Source organism: Pteropus alecto, unplaced genomic scaffold (genome assembly GCF_000325575.1).
Source record: "Pteropus alecto unplaced genomic scaffold, ASM32557v1 scaffold276, whole genome shotgun sequence".
NCBI lineage: Eukaryota > Metazoa > Chordata > Mammalia > Chiroptera > Pteropodidae > Pteropus > Pteropus alecto.
This window is the reverse complement of record NW_006438074.1, coordinates 1,011,336-1,031,843: the sequence shown is the minus strand read 5'-3', so window position 1 is coordinate 1,031,843 and position 20,508 is coordinate 1,011,336. Positions and strand designations below refer to the sequence as shown.

The 20,508-nt window shown below is 38.2% G+C and overlaps 1 protein-coding gene across 2 annotated transcripts in view; it reads right to left on the bottom strand.

The window, feature by feature from the left end:
* Positions 1-20,508, bottom strand: part of PRKCH (protein kinase C eta) — a 194,949-nt gene that overhangs the window by 124,472 nt on the left and 49,969 nt on the right. For both annotated transcript variants that reach the window (XM_006915103.2, XM_025049138.1), the window contains exon 2: positions 12,614-12,677. In XM_006915103.2, the coding sequence (XP_006915165.1) occupies positions 12,614-12,677 (64 nt within the window). The remainder of the gene's footprint in view (positions 1-12,613; positions 12,678-20,508) is intronic.

The following is a 20,508-nucleotide window of genomic DNA, read 5'->3' as shown; positions in this document are numbered from 1 at the left end:
ATATATATATATATATGAAGCCTGAGAAAATTAAGAAAAGTCAGATTCTGTGTTTTGCAAAAATCTTTTCATTTCAAAGGAATATGCTCGTCAATCAGTGGGCGCCACACGAAGTGAATCTGCGGATGCTTCTGTCCATAGATCTCTGAGCTGCTTTTGAGGTCCAGCTTTTAGTGCTTCTAGCTCTGACCACTTGCTAAAATGTATTGCCACTGCCTTGTTCTGCTCAAATAAAGCAAAGGTTTAGCATAAAGCTACCAGTAATGGGCATCTCTAAAGTTAGAAACCACCATAGGTGTCTGTATTGTTCTGATGTCACATCCTGACCTTCCTATTTTTATGAGAAAGAGCTTATAACAAAAATCAGCTGAAAAGCACATTGCACAGTAAAAATAATTAGAAAGAAAGGATTACAGTTTTAAAAAATGACTAAATTATTCTGTCACCTATATCACCTACCACCTAACATCAGTCCTCAATATAACATACACGGACATTCGTCAGTTCCTTCTCTCTGTGGTCACTAGAATTAAAAGTACTGAACTTTTGAAAAGTAGACAAAGGGAAAAATGAAGCTATAAATTCTAAAAGTAATTTGGTCTCAGAAATTTTACAGTCTTAAAAATTGAGAACTCAGAATTTTGGCTTATGTGGGTTCTCTCCATAGATATTTGCCATTACTAGAAATTAAAATTAAGATATTTAAAAATATTTTTTCATTTAAAATAATAAAAATCCATTGTATGTCAAAATAAATAACATTTTCATGAAAGAGAACTGTTTTCTAAAACTAAAATATTAATTAGAAGAGTGGTATTGTTTTGCAATTTTGCAAATCTCTTTACTATCTGACTTAGAGGTCAGCTGGATTCTTGTATTGGCTTCTGTTCAATCTGTTGCAATGTTGTTTAAGTTGAAGTATATGAATGAAATCCAGCCTCACACAGAGTAGTTGAAAAAGAGAGCATTTTAATAGCTTTTCAGATAACTGAATATTCTTTTTTGATACAGAAAAACTCAAGCAGTAGTTTCTTAGCAGTAGTTTCTTAAAGGTTAGTTCAATATGAAATCCAAAACCAGTCAATGAACTTTTCAAACTGTTACATTAGCTCCATTAGTGTAGTCTACCTTTCGCTTTCAATGGATCCTTGACTCATACATGGTTCTGTAACTTCTTGTATTGGTCATTTTGAAAATATGAATCACTGAGTTATGCAGATCTTCCAAACGCTGACATATTTTACTAGACAATATTAAAACATCACTACTGTTAATTCCAACAACAAATTCATTAGAAAAGTTTGTTGTAAGTATTAGAAGATTACAAGCTCATAATGTTGAATATATATTTTCTAATTATGGCTTGGAGGATCCAATTTTATTGTTGGCATGAAATAGTCACAGTGGATTTCCTTGAAATAACAAGTTCACTTCATTTTTAAGAAAATACCTGACAAATTCCCAAGTCTCCATAACTATAGTTTGTCTGTCATTCTTTCAAGTAAAAATGTTGTTCATGAAAAAAAAAGTGGCTAACTCAGCTAACAACTCAATCGTACAAGTGTTTTTCCTTGAGACATGACAGTATTTCAGTTTGTAGAAGTGCTTGACGCATAACTCTCACTTTCTCACACAGATATCATAAAGATATAGAGTCAAGAGCTGAGCTTAACATTAATAATGTTTACTGCTTCAAAGATATTCTTAAGTGAAACTTTTTTTTTCCCTGCGATTGTACAGCAACAAAGACTGCACTGGCTAGACTAATGACTGTACAGTTTGGTGCATTGATTGGTTCTAAGGTGCCAAAGTTTTACCCATTTCTTTTGCACAACTGGTAAAAATGTCAACACATTTAAAAAGGCAAACAACACCTTAGTATTACAAGGAAAATATTTTTATCTACGGACCTTCTGAAAATATCTCCAGAACCCCCAGGGGTCTGCCGGACCATACTTTGAGAAGCGACTGAAAAATTCTGGACAAAACCACCACTTAAGAGTTTTCACCAATAGTCAGTGAAAGTAAGAGAAGTAGTGAGGATGACGAAAATGTTAACTGGGATATAACGAGGCAAATACAGCTATCATACCCTAAGCTGAACTCATTTATTTCTCTCTCGTTCTAGCTGAAGATCTACATTAAGAAAACCTACTGATGACTGCAGTCAAACTTGAGCAAATCACAAGCTCACTCCTCCAAGAGCTCGCTGATCCACACCTGACATCTAGAAGGCAGCATGTTTCTCAGGTGAATGTCAATCTTTAGGTTTAAGAAGGAGGGATACAAGGGAAGCCTTGCAAAAAGACATCATCTTAGACCTGAGCATCTCAGTCTGAGCTTGTGTCTGGTATCTGTCACTTACTACCTAGGAGAACACAGAAAATCAGTGTCTTTGAGCTGCATTCATCATTTGCATACTGAGCATCACATTGGCCTCAGAAATTTGTTGTGGGAAGCAAATGAATTAACATATGGGATACTATGACCATATAGAGATAATCAATCACCACCCTACTACCAGAAAGAATATAAAACAAGGACTGCTGTTGCCATTTGCTAAATTATAGGCCTAGCACAGTCTCTGGTCCTCAGAAGGCATTCAATAAATAAGCTGGCTGTTACAGAGAAAAGAAGCAAGCAAACTACGATACGGGACAGTTAGCTTCAACTCTTTAAGAATACCATTTCACCTTTTTCTACTTCCCCTTCATTTCCCATTCCCTCAGTGCCTCTTTCTGCCCTACCCTGTCTTCTACCTGGCTGTCATTTCCAACGGTAGCTACAGAACAGAAAATCTGAAGTGGTCACTCATTCCTCAATACAAAAGAAATTAAAAAAAAGAAAAGAAAAGAAAAGAAAAAAGAAAACTAAATTTAAAAAAATAAATAAATCGACAAGCTGTCACCAGGCTTGAAACATGAGAAAGGAATACTGAAAATCGACTGCTATCGTAGACAAATTTTTTCCCTTTAAAAATGACACACATTGTGTTAGATATGGTGAGAAGCCGTGGGTTGCAGATTTCAAGCAGTAACACGTTTCATCTGCCTCGGTGCATGTGGCCACAATGATTTAGCAGAGAACATAACTATTTGTAAACCAGTGGTTTGGCACAGGAAATTTGAACTAAAAACCGAGGCAATGGTACCAAAAACAGAAAAGATCAGAATCTTACTCTACATAATGCACTGCCTTGGTAGAAAGAATAAGCAGATACCAGTTCCAGTGCACTTTCCATATTCTCTCAGGAGAAATGTGTATCGGTTCCAACTAAAGTAATGAGTCTGAAAGAAGGGGCACAATCCCCTTCTTTAAAAAGATTTGCTAAATCTTTAGCTAAGTTTTAGCAAAGTTTTCTAGACAAGCTTCAAACCTACACTTGATAGGTGCTTTATCAAGTTGTGTTTTTGTTTGTTTTTTAAGACATTATCCACCACCACCACCACAAAAAAACAAAAAACAAAAAACAAAAAACAAAACTACTGGTACAGAACACCTTCAGGTTTACTTTGAGAACTCTAGGGAAAAAACAGGTGTACATAGAACTTTGTCTTCCTAGCTTCCTAAAGATACTTGTACCATGAATTCTCTCGGTGTACTTTAATCTTTCAGGAAACTACCTTAAAATTAAACTGTGCAAGTACAAACTGTTATATAATTGTTAGTAGGAGATGATTACTTGTACTTGTCATTCATTGTAAGTATGAACTTTACGAAGAAATGAAGGGAATTATCTTACTCATCTTTTCCTACCTGCAGTGTTTGACTCACAGCTTAGCATTTATTTAGAACTTTAAAAAATCTTTCTGAAGTACTTAAGTCATTTAAAAATTAAAAATTGGGAATTAAGAATAAAATACATACAAACAAAAAAACACCGGCTTTCAATTACAAATGAGGCTAAATAACATGCATTCAAAGTTGGATGTCATAGAGGCAATCCAGATTCTGGTTTTGTCTCGAAAATGGGTATTTTTTAAATGTGTAATTAATACTCACTTCTTAGTAAAGACATGCAAAAGTAAACAGAATAGTACAAAAACCCACATGTAACTGTCACTCAGTTTCAATAGTCAACTCACGGCTAATCCGGTTTTATCTGTACCCCACCTTTTCCCCCACTTCTGGACTATTCTTAAGTACATCTCAAATAACATCATTTCATCATAATATACTTCAAAATATATCTCTAATAGATGCTCTTTTTCTTTTAAACAACCACAATACCATAATCTCACCTAAATAACATTAATAATTCCTTCATAGCATCATGTATCCACTCACTGTTCCCACTTGCTCAGTTGTCCCCTTGGAGTATCGTTTGTTTTACAATGTGTGTGTGAATTGGGATAACATATGGTTCATATACTGAAACTGGCTAATATGTCTCTCTTTTGTTATTTTGGATTTCCCTCCTTCTCTTTACGTTTTTCTTCCAATTCTTGGTCAAAGAAACCAAGTCTCTTGTCCTGTAATTTTGCTAATGATATCTCAGAGTATCATTTAAAGTGTTCCCTTATCCTCTGTATTTCCTCTAAACTGGTGGTTAGATATGAAAGCCTGACCAAATTTAGGTCCAATCTTTTGGCAAGACTACCTCATAGATGGTGTGATGTGCTTCCATCAGGAGGTAAACAAGGTCTGGCTTTCTCTCTGTAGCCCAACCATTTAAGTTTCAGGTATCCTGAGTCCAGGCAAATTTTACTCACACAAACTACATTATCTTTAAAACTTAAAATCTCACACACCATATTTCTCAGTAGCATAACAACGCAGCAACTTCTTTTTTGATTTGTTCTCACACGAGGGGGCTATCATGACTTTAACAAAAACTTTCTTTTTGTTGTTTCTCTTCCAATTTATAGCAGTTATGAATTTAGTTTGATGCATTTTCATCATTTTCGTTTATTTCAACCTTCTCTTTTTTTTTTTTTTTTTTTGCCACTCTGCTCTTCCAGGTAAAAACTTGTCCAACATAATGACAATTATAAATGAGGCCAGCTTCTGACATTCTGGCAGCATCTAGACATTGCATCAAAATCCAGGTCTGTTTCATCGCCATAATAAATATATCTCAGCTTGATTAGGTTGCAGGTCCAGTTGTTAGCTCCAGAAAGACTAATCAGAATGAAATAAACAGTGACATGAGACAACTTTTTCAAAATAATAAATCACTTCAGCGTTGTCTACTTCAGCAGCAGTCCTTAGGGGAAATTCTGCATCTGATCTAGAGTGATAAAGTCTCCCTCAAGATGAACAGTGGTGATGGGTTTCTGATCCAGTTGATAACATTAGGCCTTCCGCTCGGTGAGAGACTTCCACAAAGAATTTTTCTTGTTCAACCTTAATTCAGTGAAGAGCCCTCCCTGTAGATTTTCAACACGTTTGTCAGTTCTTCTGACACCAGCGTTAAGCATAAACCTGCACACGGCACCTTGTATCATCAAACTTTGAAGCTACTACCATTAACGCCAATGCAAACATTACTTTTAGAAGCTTTTTCTGTTCTGCTCTTTCTTTAAACTTCATTATAAAACATTTTGATGCCAGTTTGGAAGATGTTATATCATCTGGTGAAACAGTCCCTGGCATACAGTAAGCACTCAAATATTATTAAGTAGTGAACATGTTAACAAATGGGTTGTTCTTTAAGTAAACGTTCAACACAATTTGGGTGACTTTGATAATTTATAATCTGTGACCCAGAGTCCTTAAATGTTGGTGTTCAGAGTTCTGCTGTTGCTCAGCCTTGGTTTTCTCTCTGAATCTTCTCACTAGGCACCTTCATCCACGTGACTGTCTCCCACTGACACCTAGAGCGCTACCTCAGGTCCAGATCCTTTGCCAAACTCCAGGCTTTTATTTCCGGTCACTCCTAAACATCACTTGGGTTTCCACAAGCACCTCAAACTCCACTTGTTTGCTGAATTCATCATCTTCCATGCCTACGTTTCTACTCTACTGAATGACTCCACAGCATCATCTGAGACTCATCTTCCTCATTTCTAACATCCAATGAATTGACAATTCCTGTTGGTTGCATTACTTAAACATCTCTCATAGCTGTCCCTTCCTCTCCATCCAACCCCAAAGATTCAACTTAACTCGGGCTCTCCTAATCACTCTCTTAGACAACTTTAATAGTCTTTTAATGGCTCTTCACACCCTGGTTTTCTCTTATGCTCTAATACCCGTCAGCCCCTTGAACTCACTGCTACCAAATCAGACCTTGTTTTCCTCTGGCACCCAATCACCTCGATTAGCCTCAAAGTAGTGTGATCGTGCAGTTTATCACCTAACCTAGGATCCTTCTGAGAGTGAAATGTGGTGTTAATAGTTACAGCGAACAGACCGTTCCCTGGCAAACCGTCACACAAGACCCTCCCAAGCCTCTGGCCGCATCTCCCACCATGCACTCCCACCTTCAGCATCTCCCCACTACTTTCAGTTTCTGGAATATGTCACTGTTCTCTCACCTCTGTGCCTCTGTACATTTTGTACTCCCCTCTTGAACTTCCTCGCCACCAGCACATTTCTATTTATCATTCCAGCATGCTTTAAACTTTACCTCCCCTGTGAAACTTTCTCTAAAACCTTCTGGCTGATCTGACTATATATTCCTGTGGGCCAATACTGTGTCTTGGATTTATTCCTGCAGAAGGAGCTGGGCCCCTGCATTGCACACTGCTCCCTCCTATGAGCTCCTTCAAGAACGTGTCTATGTCTCGTTCATCTTTATCTCCCAGCATCTATGGTGACTCAAAGGTCTGTACCTAGAAGGCATTCTTTGTCATTTCTCAGTCATGTCTTACATTTAATAAAAACTTTTTGCCTTAGCTGTCATTTCAGCATAATTAATGAAAGATAAGAAAATGAGATAAGAAGTCAAAAGCTCCTAATACCAGTCCTGTATATTACAGACCAGAGCCCCATTTAAGCAATTTCTTTTTAAATGAGATTTGAGATTGCAGAATCTGAGCTAATGGAAGAACTCTTCTGGGAAGCCATGAAGGCAAACAGGCATGGAGATGAGTAAACAGCATACTAGTAATAGTCCACTAAATGCTTGAGGTGTCTAGTATAAAATAAAGCCAGAGCCGAAATAAAACATTCTCAGTATACATGGGGTCCCAGGCAGAAGTGAGGAGAATGACAGGAATCTTACTGCCATGACAAGAGGAACATGGAGATAAGAATCCCACTAGCATACCTTCACACTGCACTCTACAGTTTGCAAAGCACTTTCCTATGCATTACAACATCTGACCTTCGAAACAACCCTGTGAGATAGAGGAGATACACCCTGAAGCTCAACTAACATCTCCTGAGCTTTGACAATCCCTTCAAGATCCCAGGCCAATGCCCCTTTTGCATCTCGAAACACACCAGGCAGGCTTCTTTGTGTAAAACCCTTCCGCATCCAAGATGAGAACTAGAGCTCCAAATGTTCTATCAGCTAGCCTGTCACTTTATGGCCAGGAATAATCAAGAGTAGCTGACAGAGTGAAGCCAGGACATTCTCACAGTGTCAGGCTCAGGCTTCTGCCAGAGCTGCGGCAGACATGTTAGGGGGCGGGGGGCTCTATCTCCTCCTCCTGTAACACACAGAGAGGCAGCCATCACATTCTCTGCACTTGACAAAGGAGCTGTGCTCTAAGGCAACAACATGCAAGTTCAAGCTGAGCCCCAGCCTAGGAGCCAAACTGACAAGACGATGCTCTCACAGAGAGAGAGAATAGATCTGAGGTTCTAAAAATATATTCCACACATGGATGCCATAGCTCCTGAAATTTCAACATTAAAAATCGATTTCTCATGGGTCATACAGCTCTTGTAGCATCTTTTAAAATCTGTAGACACACCTAAGAAGGATAGAGTACTAAGATATCAATTACTATTATTTTAGTGTGAATTAGTCAATGAATTCACCATCTTCCTTATTAGCAACTATTCCTGGAGAGAGGAGATCACTGCATATCTTACTAGAGCAGGAGACAGTAGAAGACAGAGAGCAGAAAGATCTAACTTAAAGGGGAGGGGAGATTACCAAAGATGAACTTGGCCTGCCTCATAATTTTATCCAGGGTCACCTCTGAAAAAAATACAATTTCAATGACCCGGTAAGAACTCACTCCTAATAAGATTTGATATTCGTTTCTGATCACTAAAACTAATAAATTAATACAATGAGAACATCCAGGAGTATTCCAGCGCAAGTTTTGATGTTTCTAGTGTATAATTAAGGAAGAGAGAATCTAAATAAAACTTAGTCTTAGAAAGCTGGTGTGACTCCAAAAAAAAAAAAAAAAAAGTCATGTAAGGCCTATTGCACAGCCAGATCTGGTCTAATATACATGGCCTTCCTCTGCTGGTCCTTTGTAACTTAATGCAGAAAGATACTTCAGCACATTCAGAAATCTCACCCACTCCTCACTTGTCTCATATCTCACTGTTGAGTTTTCTAGACTATGCTTGTACCATTGTTCCATGTGCTGTGAGAATGTTCTATCTACACTGTCCTGTAATACATTATTCCATCTTATTCAACTGAGGTGTGAGTGGACTCATTTTTCTCACAAATCCTGTTATGTACAAGATACCAAGCAAAACAAAAAGACCTGTGAGCAGCAGGCAGAAGACCCCCAAACTGTAATCTGGACAATTTTTTCATGTTCAAGTATTCCAGATTTCTGCTAATTTCAATATTGGAGCAGAAAGATAAGATGCAACAATTGAGACGACAAATTGAAAAACATTAACATTAAAACAATTCACTTACATAAATAAGAATAGTTGGCTGAGAGGAGAGAAAACCGTTTCTCAAACAAAGTGTCCCCAATTGCAAAATGTCAAAGCTGAACAGACTAGCCATTAAGTCACATGTTTAAAAATCCTTACAAGGATTTTAGTAATGCTGGAGTAGCTTGTAATGGACTAAACCTCCAACAACAACAACAACAAAATTAAAATCTCTAGAAAATACACTTGAAAATAACTAGTTGAAAACACTGGAGAACCCCCCCCCCCCCCAAAAAAAGGCAGAAATTACTGGGAATTTGATACTTGAAAAGAAAGGAATCGCTTTGGGTCGGATATAGGTCTTGAGAGTACTATGCTAAGTGAAATAAATGGGATGGAAAAAGACAAGAACTGTTATGGTTTTACTCATAGGTAGGATATGAAACAAAAATCAACCAATGAACAAACAGAAACAAATAAACTCATAGATATAGACAACAGAATGGTTGTTACTGGAGAAGAAGGGAGTGGGGGGAGGACAAAGAGGGTAAAAGGGGTCAAGGTGACGGAAGGAGACTATTATAACCTTGTATACCTGAAATTTACATGATGTTATTAACCAATATTAATAAGTTTAGTTTTTTAAAAAAGATCCATAATTATAGGCCATTCCCCAAGATTATTTCAGGCTGCATGAGGTCGGGTGAATAGAACTCAAAGAGAAAGCTAATGCTTCACTGGCTCGAAGAGTAAAATAATGTGATTGAAAAATACCAGCTAACTGGATATTGAGCAGAGAAATCTTGAAAAGATGGGCCACAGAGAGAATTCCCAAATCCGTAAATTCCTCAAATTCGTGGCCCTCCTAAAATATGCCTGGGCAAGGGAGACTCAGAGCGGTCCAGGAAAAAGCAAGAGCTAGAATCCTGAAAGAAAAAAGTTGAGATTTCAGTCGTGTCCAGAGTGTAAAGCTCGAGTCCCACACAGTAAAAGGGACTTAAAACACCACGGGCTTTCCATCGAAACCCCAGAGTTCCTCTACCTGTGAGTGAAGACTATGTCTCAGGACTATGGAATTTGCCCAAGAGCTAAAGAAAAAAAATTTTAAAACCCCACTCTAAAAAGCCTTTATAATTTTAACGTGATAGGCAGTTGACGGCTAGACAACAAAGACTAAAGGAGAAAAACAACATGATCATCTCAACAGATAAAGAAAAAGCATTTGCCAAAATGTAAGTCACTCTTGATTTAAAAAAATAAATTATCAGCAAACTAGGACTAGTCTAAGGAACTTCCTCAATTGTGATAAAGGACATCAACAAAATGCATACAGCTGACATCATACTTAATGGGCAAAGACTAAATTCCTTCCTGCTAAGACTGGTTATGAGGCAAGGAAATCTGTCCTGGGGCCTCCAAGCATAGTAAGGCAGAAAAAGGAAATAAAAGACACACAGTTCAAAAAGAAGAAGAAAACTATATTTATAGACATGATGGTTTACAGAGAAAATCCTAAGGGATCTACCAAAAAAATACTATTAGAACTAATACATGAATTTATTAAGGTTGCAAAATTCAAATCAATATACAAAAAAAAAATTCATTTCTAAATAATGCTAAAACTAACAATTTCAAAATAAAAATTTTAAAATACTATTTATAACAGCATCGAAAAGTTTAAAATACTTTGGAATACATTTTTTTAAAACAGGCTAGATCTCTATATTGAAAATTACATATTACTAACATTTTTATTGATGAGAAACATTAAAAACCATCGGTAAATAGATATACCATGCTTCTGGATTTGAAGATGCTCACAATTATTAAGATGTCAGTTCTCCTCGAAATGATTTATAGATTCAGTAAAATTTCAATTCAAAATCCAGCAGGCTTGTGTGTGGAAATTGATAAGCTGACTCTAAAATTGACATTAAAATTCAAAATACTGTGGATAACTAAAACAAATTAACAAACAAAAAGAACAAAGTTGGAGGACTCAAACTACTTAACCTTAAGACTTACTATAAAGCAATAGTAATAAAGACAGTGTGGTACTTGCATAAAGATAGACAAAGAGTTCAACGGCAGAAGCAGTCTACAAATAGATTCACATCTACAGTCAACTGAATTTTGACAAAGGTTCCAAGGTGATCCAATGAGAGAAAGAAAGTCTTTTCAACAAATGGGTGCTAGAACAACTGGATTACTATATAGGGAAAAGAAATCTCAACCCCTCTACACATGAATATTAATTTTAGAGGGAACAAAGACCTAAACATAACATAGGCCTAAACATAAAAGCTAAATCTATAAGCTTCTAAACGAAAACAGAATATCTTTGTGACCCTATGACAGATTTCTTAGAGAGGACATAAAGTGTATAAACTATGAAAGAAGAAACTGATAAATTGGACTTAATTTGAAAAAAAAAGTCACCATTAAGGAAGTGAAAAAGCAAGTCACAAACTGGGAGAAAACATTCACAATACATATTTCTCACAAAAGATGCATATCCAGAAAACATAAAGAACTATAAATCAACAATAAAAAGACAAACCCAGTATCACGAAACAGGACAAAAAATTTGAACTGGCACTTGGGGGAAAAAAAGGATGGAGAGAGACCAGTAAGCATATAAAAAAGTGTTCAACATCAGGGAAATGCAAATTAAAACCACAAGATATTATTTTATACTCACTAGAATGTCTAAAATTAAAGAGATTGACCATAGCAAGTGTTGGTGTGTTGGTGAGGATATGAAGTAATTGGAACTCATCTACATTGCTGGTGGGAGTACAAGAATACAACCACTTTGGAAAAGCATTTGAGAATTTCTTATACATTTAAATAAATATCTGTTTTGCTACCCAGCAATCCCACTGCTAGATATTTACCAGAGAAATGAAAGCATATGTCCACAAAAATTTAGGTACAAGAATATTTATAGAAGCATTATTTATAATAACCAGAAACAGGGAAAACTCTAAATGTTCATCGAGAAGAAATGAGGAAACAAACTGTTTTACGTTTATATAAAGGAATGAATATTCAGCAATAAAAAGGAACAAAATATTGATATACACAATGATGTGAATGGATCGCCCAGAAATTATGCTGACACGAAAGAGAACACATTATGGAGTTCCACTTATATGAACTTCCCAAACAGACAAACCTAATCTATGGTGAAAAAAAGAAAACAAAATATTACATTTATTGTCTTTGGCAGCAGGGGACTGACTGTGAAAGGACACAGGGAACTTTTAGAGTGATGAAAATGGTCCATGTCTTGGACTGGGGTGCTGGCTACACAGCTGTATGCATCTGTCAAAACTCAGACTCTGCACTTCTGATCTTCATTTCACTGTATATAAATTTTACTTCAATTTAGAAAAAAATTGGGGAGTGAGAGCTGGGATAGTACCAGGGGAAGAGGATAGAATCCCTTAAAAAAACAGAATGAGATAAAGATTATAAAAAAAAAAAAAAAACCCGACAATCCTTACATTTTTAACAAATTCAGAGGCAAACAAAATAATTGGCCCCAAAACACGAATCTAAAGTATAGTTTAACGGACATGAACCAAAAGAGGCAAGAACCAATTCAGCTAAGATGATGATGAATAAAAACAAAACTCAGCATGTTAAACAAAACACAAGATTGCCAGATTTAGAAAATATATATAATCTGGCAACCCAAACCAAGACCATTAGATAACAAGATACCAGCCAGCCTAACTTAACCCACTGAATTTTTTTAAAGCATCTCTTACGAAATACTCTTTTTATAATTTCCATGACAGAAACTCCTACTGAGTATGAATTAAGATTACACGTACACCATAAACCACCCAAAACTCATCCTTACCTTCAGTGAAACTCCCTGTTAGGGTTATTACTACAAATACTTTCCCTTCTGGCTCCAGATCCACCTAGAAAGAGAGAAAAAAAATTATATGTTATATTCTTTAAAATACTTTTTATGGGCATTAATTCTTTACAGAGAGGCCTAAAGTCATAGCCATAAATCAATTCTAAGTCTTTTCATTAAACAGTAGAGGGGTAAGAATGAAGAGAAAATGCAAGAAACCATAATGGTTGAAAAGCAAATCTAAAAGAAACAGTTATTTCAATGTTTCCCTTCTCTTGAATTTTATTTTCTTCCATTTTGGCTCTGCATGATATCAAGAAGCACCCATAAACATGGTCATTGTTTTTGAGACGTCCCTATCCTATGCACACCATTTATAAGAGTAGCATTTTATTAAGCCACATGGTAGTTACAAGGAATAGAAAAATAATGGCAACATATAAGGTAATGAACAAATGTGACACGGTCAACTGCAAACCTTTAGTTTTTAGGAGGTAAAACATAAGAGGAAAGGAATGTTGTCTCTGTCTAACCATTTCCACCTAAGTGAGATTAATCTTCAGGAAGCACTAGGAAAGGCATTTCAGGAGCTTTCCATTCACTACTGTTCCCAGGAGTATCAACATTCCATAAAGTTCTTATCTATGAGTATATATATCAAGATATACATTCTGCAGATGAGGCCGCTTGAAGTCGTTCAATAGGCCCCATCCTCTGCATGTGCTCCAGCTTCCTAAAGGCCTTCAAATAGCATGGCCCCAGGATGGGGCAGCACCCTCCACATCAGCTCTGATCACACTAGCCCAGGCAGGCAGGCAGGCTCTGCCTTCCTCATGCTGGTGCTAACTTTGAACTATCCGTGAACATCTCTAAGTAAGTCTTAGATTCTGAGGTTCTGTTGGACCCAAATACATGAATTTACAATTGTCCTTAAATAAGATCTTGTCAGATTCAGCCCATTTCTGCCTTTGGCCTCTCATCTAAGAAAGAGAGAGGTCCAGAGAAGATGAGTATAGATATGGATAGACATTTCTGGTAGAATATTCCATTTAAATAAACTACTAATCACATGGTATGGTAGAAAGAGCCATGAACTAGCCCAGGACATAGGTTGCAGCCTGACTGCCACAGCTGGCCCTGGGCAAGGTTCTCAACCACTCCAAGCTCACTGTTGTCATCTAAAGGTCCACGACATCACTACTCAGCATTTCTGACATGCTTCCATCAGATGATCTCAAAGAGCATTAGCAGTACTACTTACTGTACCTACAGGTGACAAAGACTGAAAAAAAAATGCACCGACCTTACCCTAGCTCACTACCACATACTTTTTAACACATCTTGATCATGTACTTTTCAACATAAAAGATGCCTGTTTTGTACTGACTCAGAAAGCTTTATCTATATAGCAGCCTATTCTTATAAACTCTCCTTTACTCTGCATAAAATCTGCTTTTAATGTGGTACCACACTGTAAATCACCCTAGTCTTCACATCAGCTGCCTGCATCATAATTACTGCTAACTTAACTATACCCCCTTAACTGTCTTAATACCACTGTGAACCTTTATAGAGCAGTTCTGAAAATAGAGCTCTCTGGAGAAATGACTAAACAGGATGTCAGTCTCTAATTGTCTCACTCTCTGCCTTGACTTGTTTCAAATCAAAAATATGTTATTTTTAAAAACCACTCCATCATCTTCACTATAAAAGCCTGGCAGAGCCACACACATTCGACCTCACAAGGTAAAGTTCTGCTGGCACAGAAGGAGCTTCTCCCAGTCTCAGGACAGACAGACTGCCAGGGTACCTCAGCAATCCTCCAGCCCACGGCCAGCCCATAAACTCTTTCAACACTCCTGTGACGGCCTGCAAAGAAGGCTGCCCCACCCCAACAGGTCAGGGGCTGCTCTGACAGACATCAGGAGATTCCACCACTTAGATTAAGGAGCTCTCACGAGTAAAACAGGTTTGCTTCCACATTCTTGACCCATGCCACCATTGTGAAGGAAAAGCCAGACTCAAATGCCATCTTCAAGCCCAGTCCATCTAAGACTTCTGACCTTAGAACAGGGTTTTACAAACTGCAGGTTGAAACTCATTACTGAGACATGAAAACAATGGAGTGGGTTGCACATGACAGGAATTTTCAAGCAGAATAAAATGGAACAAAAATATGAACACTCCAAGCAGCAAAAGAAAAATTACTATGTCATTAAATTTTCTGTTTGCAGTTTTGTATGCGAGTATTAATGCAAAAATGTATTTGTTACTGTCACAGAAAACAGCACTTAAGCTTTACGAACTACTACTCTCTCACATGTGATCTAAATGGTTCAGCTGGGATTCTACCACTAACTCCAGAGTGGACATGTGACCCAGGCCTTGCCAATTGGAGCACTGAATTCCTCCAGACATGATGACTGGCCTAGAACTGACACATGCCCTACACCTGGCCATCTGGGTAATTGCTACTCATTACCCTCAGTATCTGGTTCAGGGTTGGACACGAAATCCAACAGATCCAATTAGAAATACTGGATCTACAAAGAAGACACAAGATCTTACTTAGCATGGCACATAGTCCTGCATACTGTGTCCCCATCATCCAAACACATACAACCTGTATCCCAGCCTCTTTTAGTAACTCATAGACTCCCCAGGGAGGCATATCTTTCATTTATCCAAGAGATCAACAAAACATGTTATGGGTCAGGCAGCATACTGGAGAAATGTAGTCAAAATGTGAAAAACACATTACCGCTCTGTAGCTGATTGCCTAGTAATTTGGGTCAGGTAATCTTTCTGGTTGGGAAATCCTTTCCTTTCTTTTTTATCTGTCAAATTCTCTATTTGTCCATCAAAACTCAATTTAAAATTCACTTTTAGAGGGAGACCCTCCTAGAAATCTTTTAGACAATCTGACAACTCTGCACCATTATGGAGATCACTGTTGTAACCCACATCATATTGTAGTCATTATGCCCTGTCCCTTAGGACCCTGCCTTACACATAAGAGGACTGAAAACAGTTTGGTGAATGAATGAGTAACCAAATTAACAAACATGTTAATTTGTTAGTTTCATATAGGACATGGTTTCTCCTCCTTCACCATTCTGAGCAGTTTCCTCCAGATATGCCCCCAATTTCTCCATACCCCATTAAAGACTGAACATCAGACTTCAGGTGTAACCTGACCCTCACAAGGGAGAGCAAGATTATTATCAACCTTGATCTTGACATTGTCTTTTATTGATGCAGCTACAGATTGCATGAGCCCTTTGAGAAGCTCTGGTGACCCAGCTCGAGTTCGCCATCAACAAAAATGTTTGCATCTTTTCTATTGTTATAAGGCTCTGCTTCCCACATCCTGTGCAGTGGTAAAACCCAAAATCCAAAGAGCTTTGTATTTTTTCTACAAAACTTCAGGTTGTTGTTCTAGGCTCCAACATTCACTGGATATCAAATCCAGTTTGTTCATTCACTTTCCTTCTCGGCTTTATACCACCAATATCAGAGCCTAAGGTTAACTATATCATCATCTAAAGCATACACTGTTGATGAGACTTTAAAATGGTACCATCAACTTTAGAAATAGTTTGACATTTTCTTAAAAAGTTACATACATACCTCTCATTTGGTCTAGCCATTCCCCTCATACTTACTCAAGAATAAAAAAGCATATGTCCACATAAAGATATGTACACAAATGCTCACAGGAACTTTTAAAAAAAATATGGTATAGCCGTACATAGAATCAAAGAATGAACTACTGAAACATCTAACAACGTGGAAGAATACTGAATGAAAAACACCAAACAAAAAACAAAACTTTCTGTCTAGAAAAGGCAAACTAACCTACAGTGAAAGAAAACATATTAGTGGTTGCCTGGGGATGGGGGTAAGTAAAATAGGACAAGTAGGGAGGGATTAAAAAGAGTATTAGAGAACCAAGGCAATTAAATGGAGAAAGAACACTCTTTTTAACAAATGGTGCTAGGACAACTGTATATCTGCATGCAAAAAAATGAATGTGGGCCACGACCTCATACCGTATGTAACCATGAACTCAAAATGGATAATAGACTTAAATGGAAGAGCAAAAAGTATAAAACTTAGAAGAAAACATAGGAGTAAATTTTCCTGACCTTAGGTTAGTTAGGTGATGGTTTCTTAGATATGATATCAAAAGTATAAGTGACAAAAATATTGATAAATTGGATTAGATCAAATTTAAAACTTCTATGGTATAAAGGAAAAAAATGTATCTATACCTCACTGCCCAAATACCCTTTCCAAAGTGCTGCTTTCATCGACTTTCCTTGTCAAACCTCTAGTGGCTTCCCAGAACCTTCAGAATAAACTCACTCTGCTCCACGTGGCTTTCTGGGATCCCCTTTTACTGCCTCCCCACTAATTTATCCGAACCTCTTTTTCAAATTTCCATTCTTTAAACCAGCTCTTCTAGCCATGCCCGACCCCTCACTATCACACACACCTTTGCTCATGCTGTTGTTTCTGCTTGAAAATCTTTCTTTCTTCACGTTTCCAATTCATTCAAACCTTTACTGAATTACTCCTAGGGCTGGGATTCCTGCCAAGTGCTGGAGAGTCCCAGAGCAGTTCCCTGGGGCTGCAGGTGGGATGGGTAACTGTTTGCACCTGGTGAAGATGATGCAGCTATGGGAGCTGAGTGAAGGAACTTCTGCCAGGAAGATCTTAGCATGCACATTGATCCCTCCACTCTCAAAATTCCTACCTTGGTTATTACCTTAATAGTTATCTCTGCCCTTGAACAATCAGATACAATTTCATATACTCATAACTAAGTCTATAAGCTCCATTCCAGTGAGATCTGACACTTTCACATTCCCCCAAAGGGCGTGGCAGAGTTCCTTGAACCAAGTAAACACTACCGTAAATCTGTTGATTTGGATTAATGAGCTGAATTGGAAGGTCATTTAATCACCTCAATTTCATCATCTATAAAATAGGAAAGATAATATTTTATCGTGTAATGAATACTGTGTGACAGCATTTTATAAAATATAAAAGCATGCCAAGATGGCCCCAGGCACACCAGGAGCATAGAGACCACATAGCCCCCTTGCTCAAGAATCATATTCTGTTCCCTTGACATGCCCAGATCTGCAGCACCCCAACCCTCCCCAAATATATCCCCTTAACCGATGTTTGCTTTTTCTTGGCATCACTTTGTAAAAGTTGGGCAAGCCACTTAGATCCCTGACTCAGTCTCCTTGTCCATGAAATGAGAGGACTGTCTAAAAACCTTCCTGGCTCTGATGCCACATGATTCTAAACAGGCTTGAATAAAGACCTGCACGCAAGACTCAACGGAAACACTCATTTAATTAACTGGTAATAATTTACAACCATTTCCCTTCACAAAAGGCATTAGAATTGATCAAAGACAGGAAACTTCTGGCTCCTAAATATTCATTTTGAGCTTGAGATAAGCAAAGAGACCTAGCATATTAAAAGAAAAAACAAACAAACAATTCTTTACTTGGGCAAAGGTAGAAGACTCACCTAGACTCCGTGGGCCTCAAGCCAGACATCTGGGATATTCAGATCACATTACATCTGTGATGGCTAGGTGGCTCAACTCTAAAACATGTCTAAGTCTTACTCTAGAAATAATTAACAAAAGAACCTAAAATATGATAAAGCATTTCATGATTCTCTTTCAGCTGAAACCACCAGGCTTAAAAATGAGAGTTCAAATTCCTAGAGGAAAAACATTCTTACTGGATTGTACTAATAACCAACAAGAAAGTATGTGGCTGTGGTCTTTAATAACAAATACCATGTCTTGAGCTCACCAATGTGCAGGAGCCCTACTAGATGCCTGGCCTGCATTATTTCTAACCTTCACCACCTGCAAAGTAAGTCTCACCATTACAGACAGGGAAATGGAAGTTTAGTGAGGTTATGGAATTGACTGAGGTCACCCAGCAGTGAAGGCCAACCCAACATCCAGACTCAGGGAAGATCCCTCAAGGCTGCTGCGACTACATCTGCCTATGGGCTACTGCAGGTTTGCCCGCTGCTTTCTGCTCCGCCCAAAGCCAGCCTGCTGGCATGTTGGGTTGTCACATCACCCATCTTCCCTAGGAACTTGGGCAAGGCTTGTGCCATCAGCACCTGAGGGTGCTCCCTGCCAAATGCCAGCCCTTGTTTTTCTAGCCTTGCCTCCTCACTGCCAAGCCAGTGGAACTGGCACCAGCCCGATGGTGTCACCTGATGGCTCTCAATAAAAGCACGAGGCAGGAGTTGCCAAGCATGGCGAGTCTGTGCTGGGGCCGGAGAAATGCAGCAGGCAGCTCAGGTCCCATTAGTCAGCTGCCTGAAGGACCTGAGTCAGTGTCATGTGCTACAGACACACAACACATCCATGGCTGTGGAAAGGAATTTAAAGGAAAAGCGGGTAAAGGAGACAAATCCTATATCCCTGCTGATTTTTTATTTTCATGGGTATAACATCAGACAAGTCTGTGTTAAAAGCACACTAACAAATACCACAGATTAAAACCTATCAGAAAAAGATGATCAGACAAAACCTGAACAAAGTGAAGCTTATCAATTTTGACAGAAGTTTAAAGTGAAGAAAAACACTCTTTTTTAAGTGATTAAATTCTCATCTTGCTAAGTCTAGATCCTGTGTGTGGTCAGAGAAAGGGCATGGGAGACAGAGGGTAGGGAGAGCTCCAGGCTGTGACAACAGCTCTGGTGCCAGGTCATCTGGCACCTGCACTAGCAAATGAAGGAGCACCGAGGCTTTATGTCCTTTTCATATCTAATATTCTACGATTCCACGTCAAAAACAATTTCTGAACTCCACACAGCAAGACATTCTAAGACCACTAAAGAATCTGTCTCTAAAATGCTCGCAGTAACTCTCCCAACTAAACATACCCACAGAATCACTATAAATTTAAATTTAGAATTATTTCAACTCAAAGCCCATTACCCTTATGAATTAGCATTAAAAAAAAAATTTATCTTCTGGCAACAGTAAGACTCTTTTGTATTAAAATTAATTTTTCAAAGTTTCTCTGCCCATCATGAAAAATCAGGAATAAACAGTTAAGACTGGACATCTCTGAAGACTAAAATATTTTTTCTCTGCCAAGGAGACCTAAGGATAGATAAAAACAGTTTACTGTATGTTAAAGTGTTGTGTGTATGTGTGTCTCTCAATCTTTGACACCAATACCCAAGGAACTGAAAATGTAAATTAAATGAGGACACCTTAGTCTCTCTAAAACACTGCACTATGATTCCTCCTCCTTTATCCCCAGAACTAAGAAGGCAAGGCCCTTCTCCTCCAATAAGGTGTCCCCAAGGACCTCACGCCAGAGCAGACCCTGAAGTGAGAGAGGAACCACTATAATTGTGTTTCCTCTCCATCCTGTGTATCCTCCACATTAAATAACACTTTAAAAGGGCACCTTCTGCATAATCTTGTGCCTTCTCTTGTCTGCTCGGGAGGCCAGTCCGGAAAGAAAGCATACTCTATCCTTGCTAGGGTGAGGTATTAAACAAAGGGAGCAGGTGGCCGTTTGATCATGAGTGGAGGTCGGTAGGTAGTTTATGGGCACCCTCTTGCCAAGCAGCCTCACAGCCTTCTTTCTTCTTTGCAGCCTCTTGGGTTGCCTGGGAGGGCTGTCAGCCCCACACTGAGCCACCTCTGAGGGGAAATTCCCACAAGAAAGGAGAAATAATAGGAGATGGAGAATCTAGTAAATTTTGCCACGGATGCTAAGTTACTTTTCTAGAATAAACACAGGTATATTAAATATTTGCAATGAAATAATTATTCCTTCCTGCTCTACCCCCATCCTAACATTTTAAACTGAAAATGTCAGGTT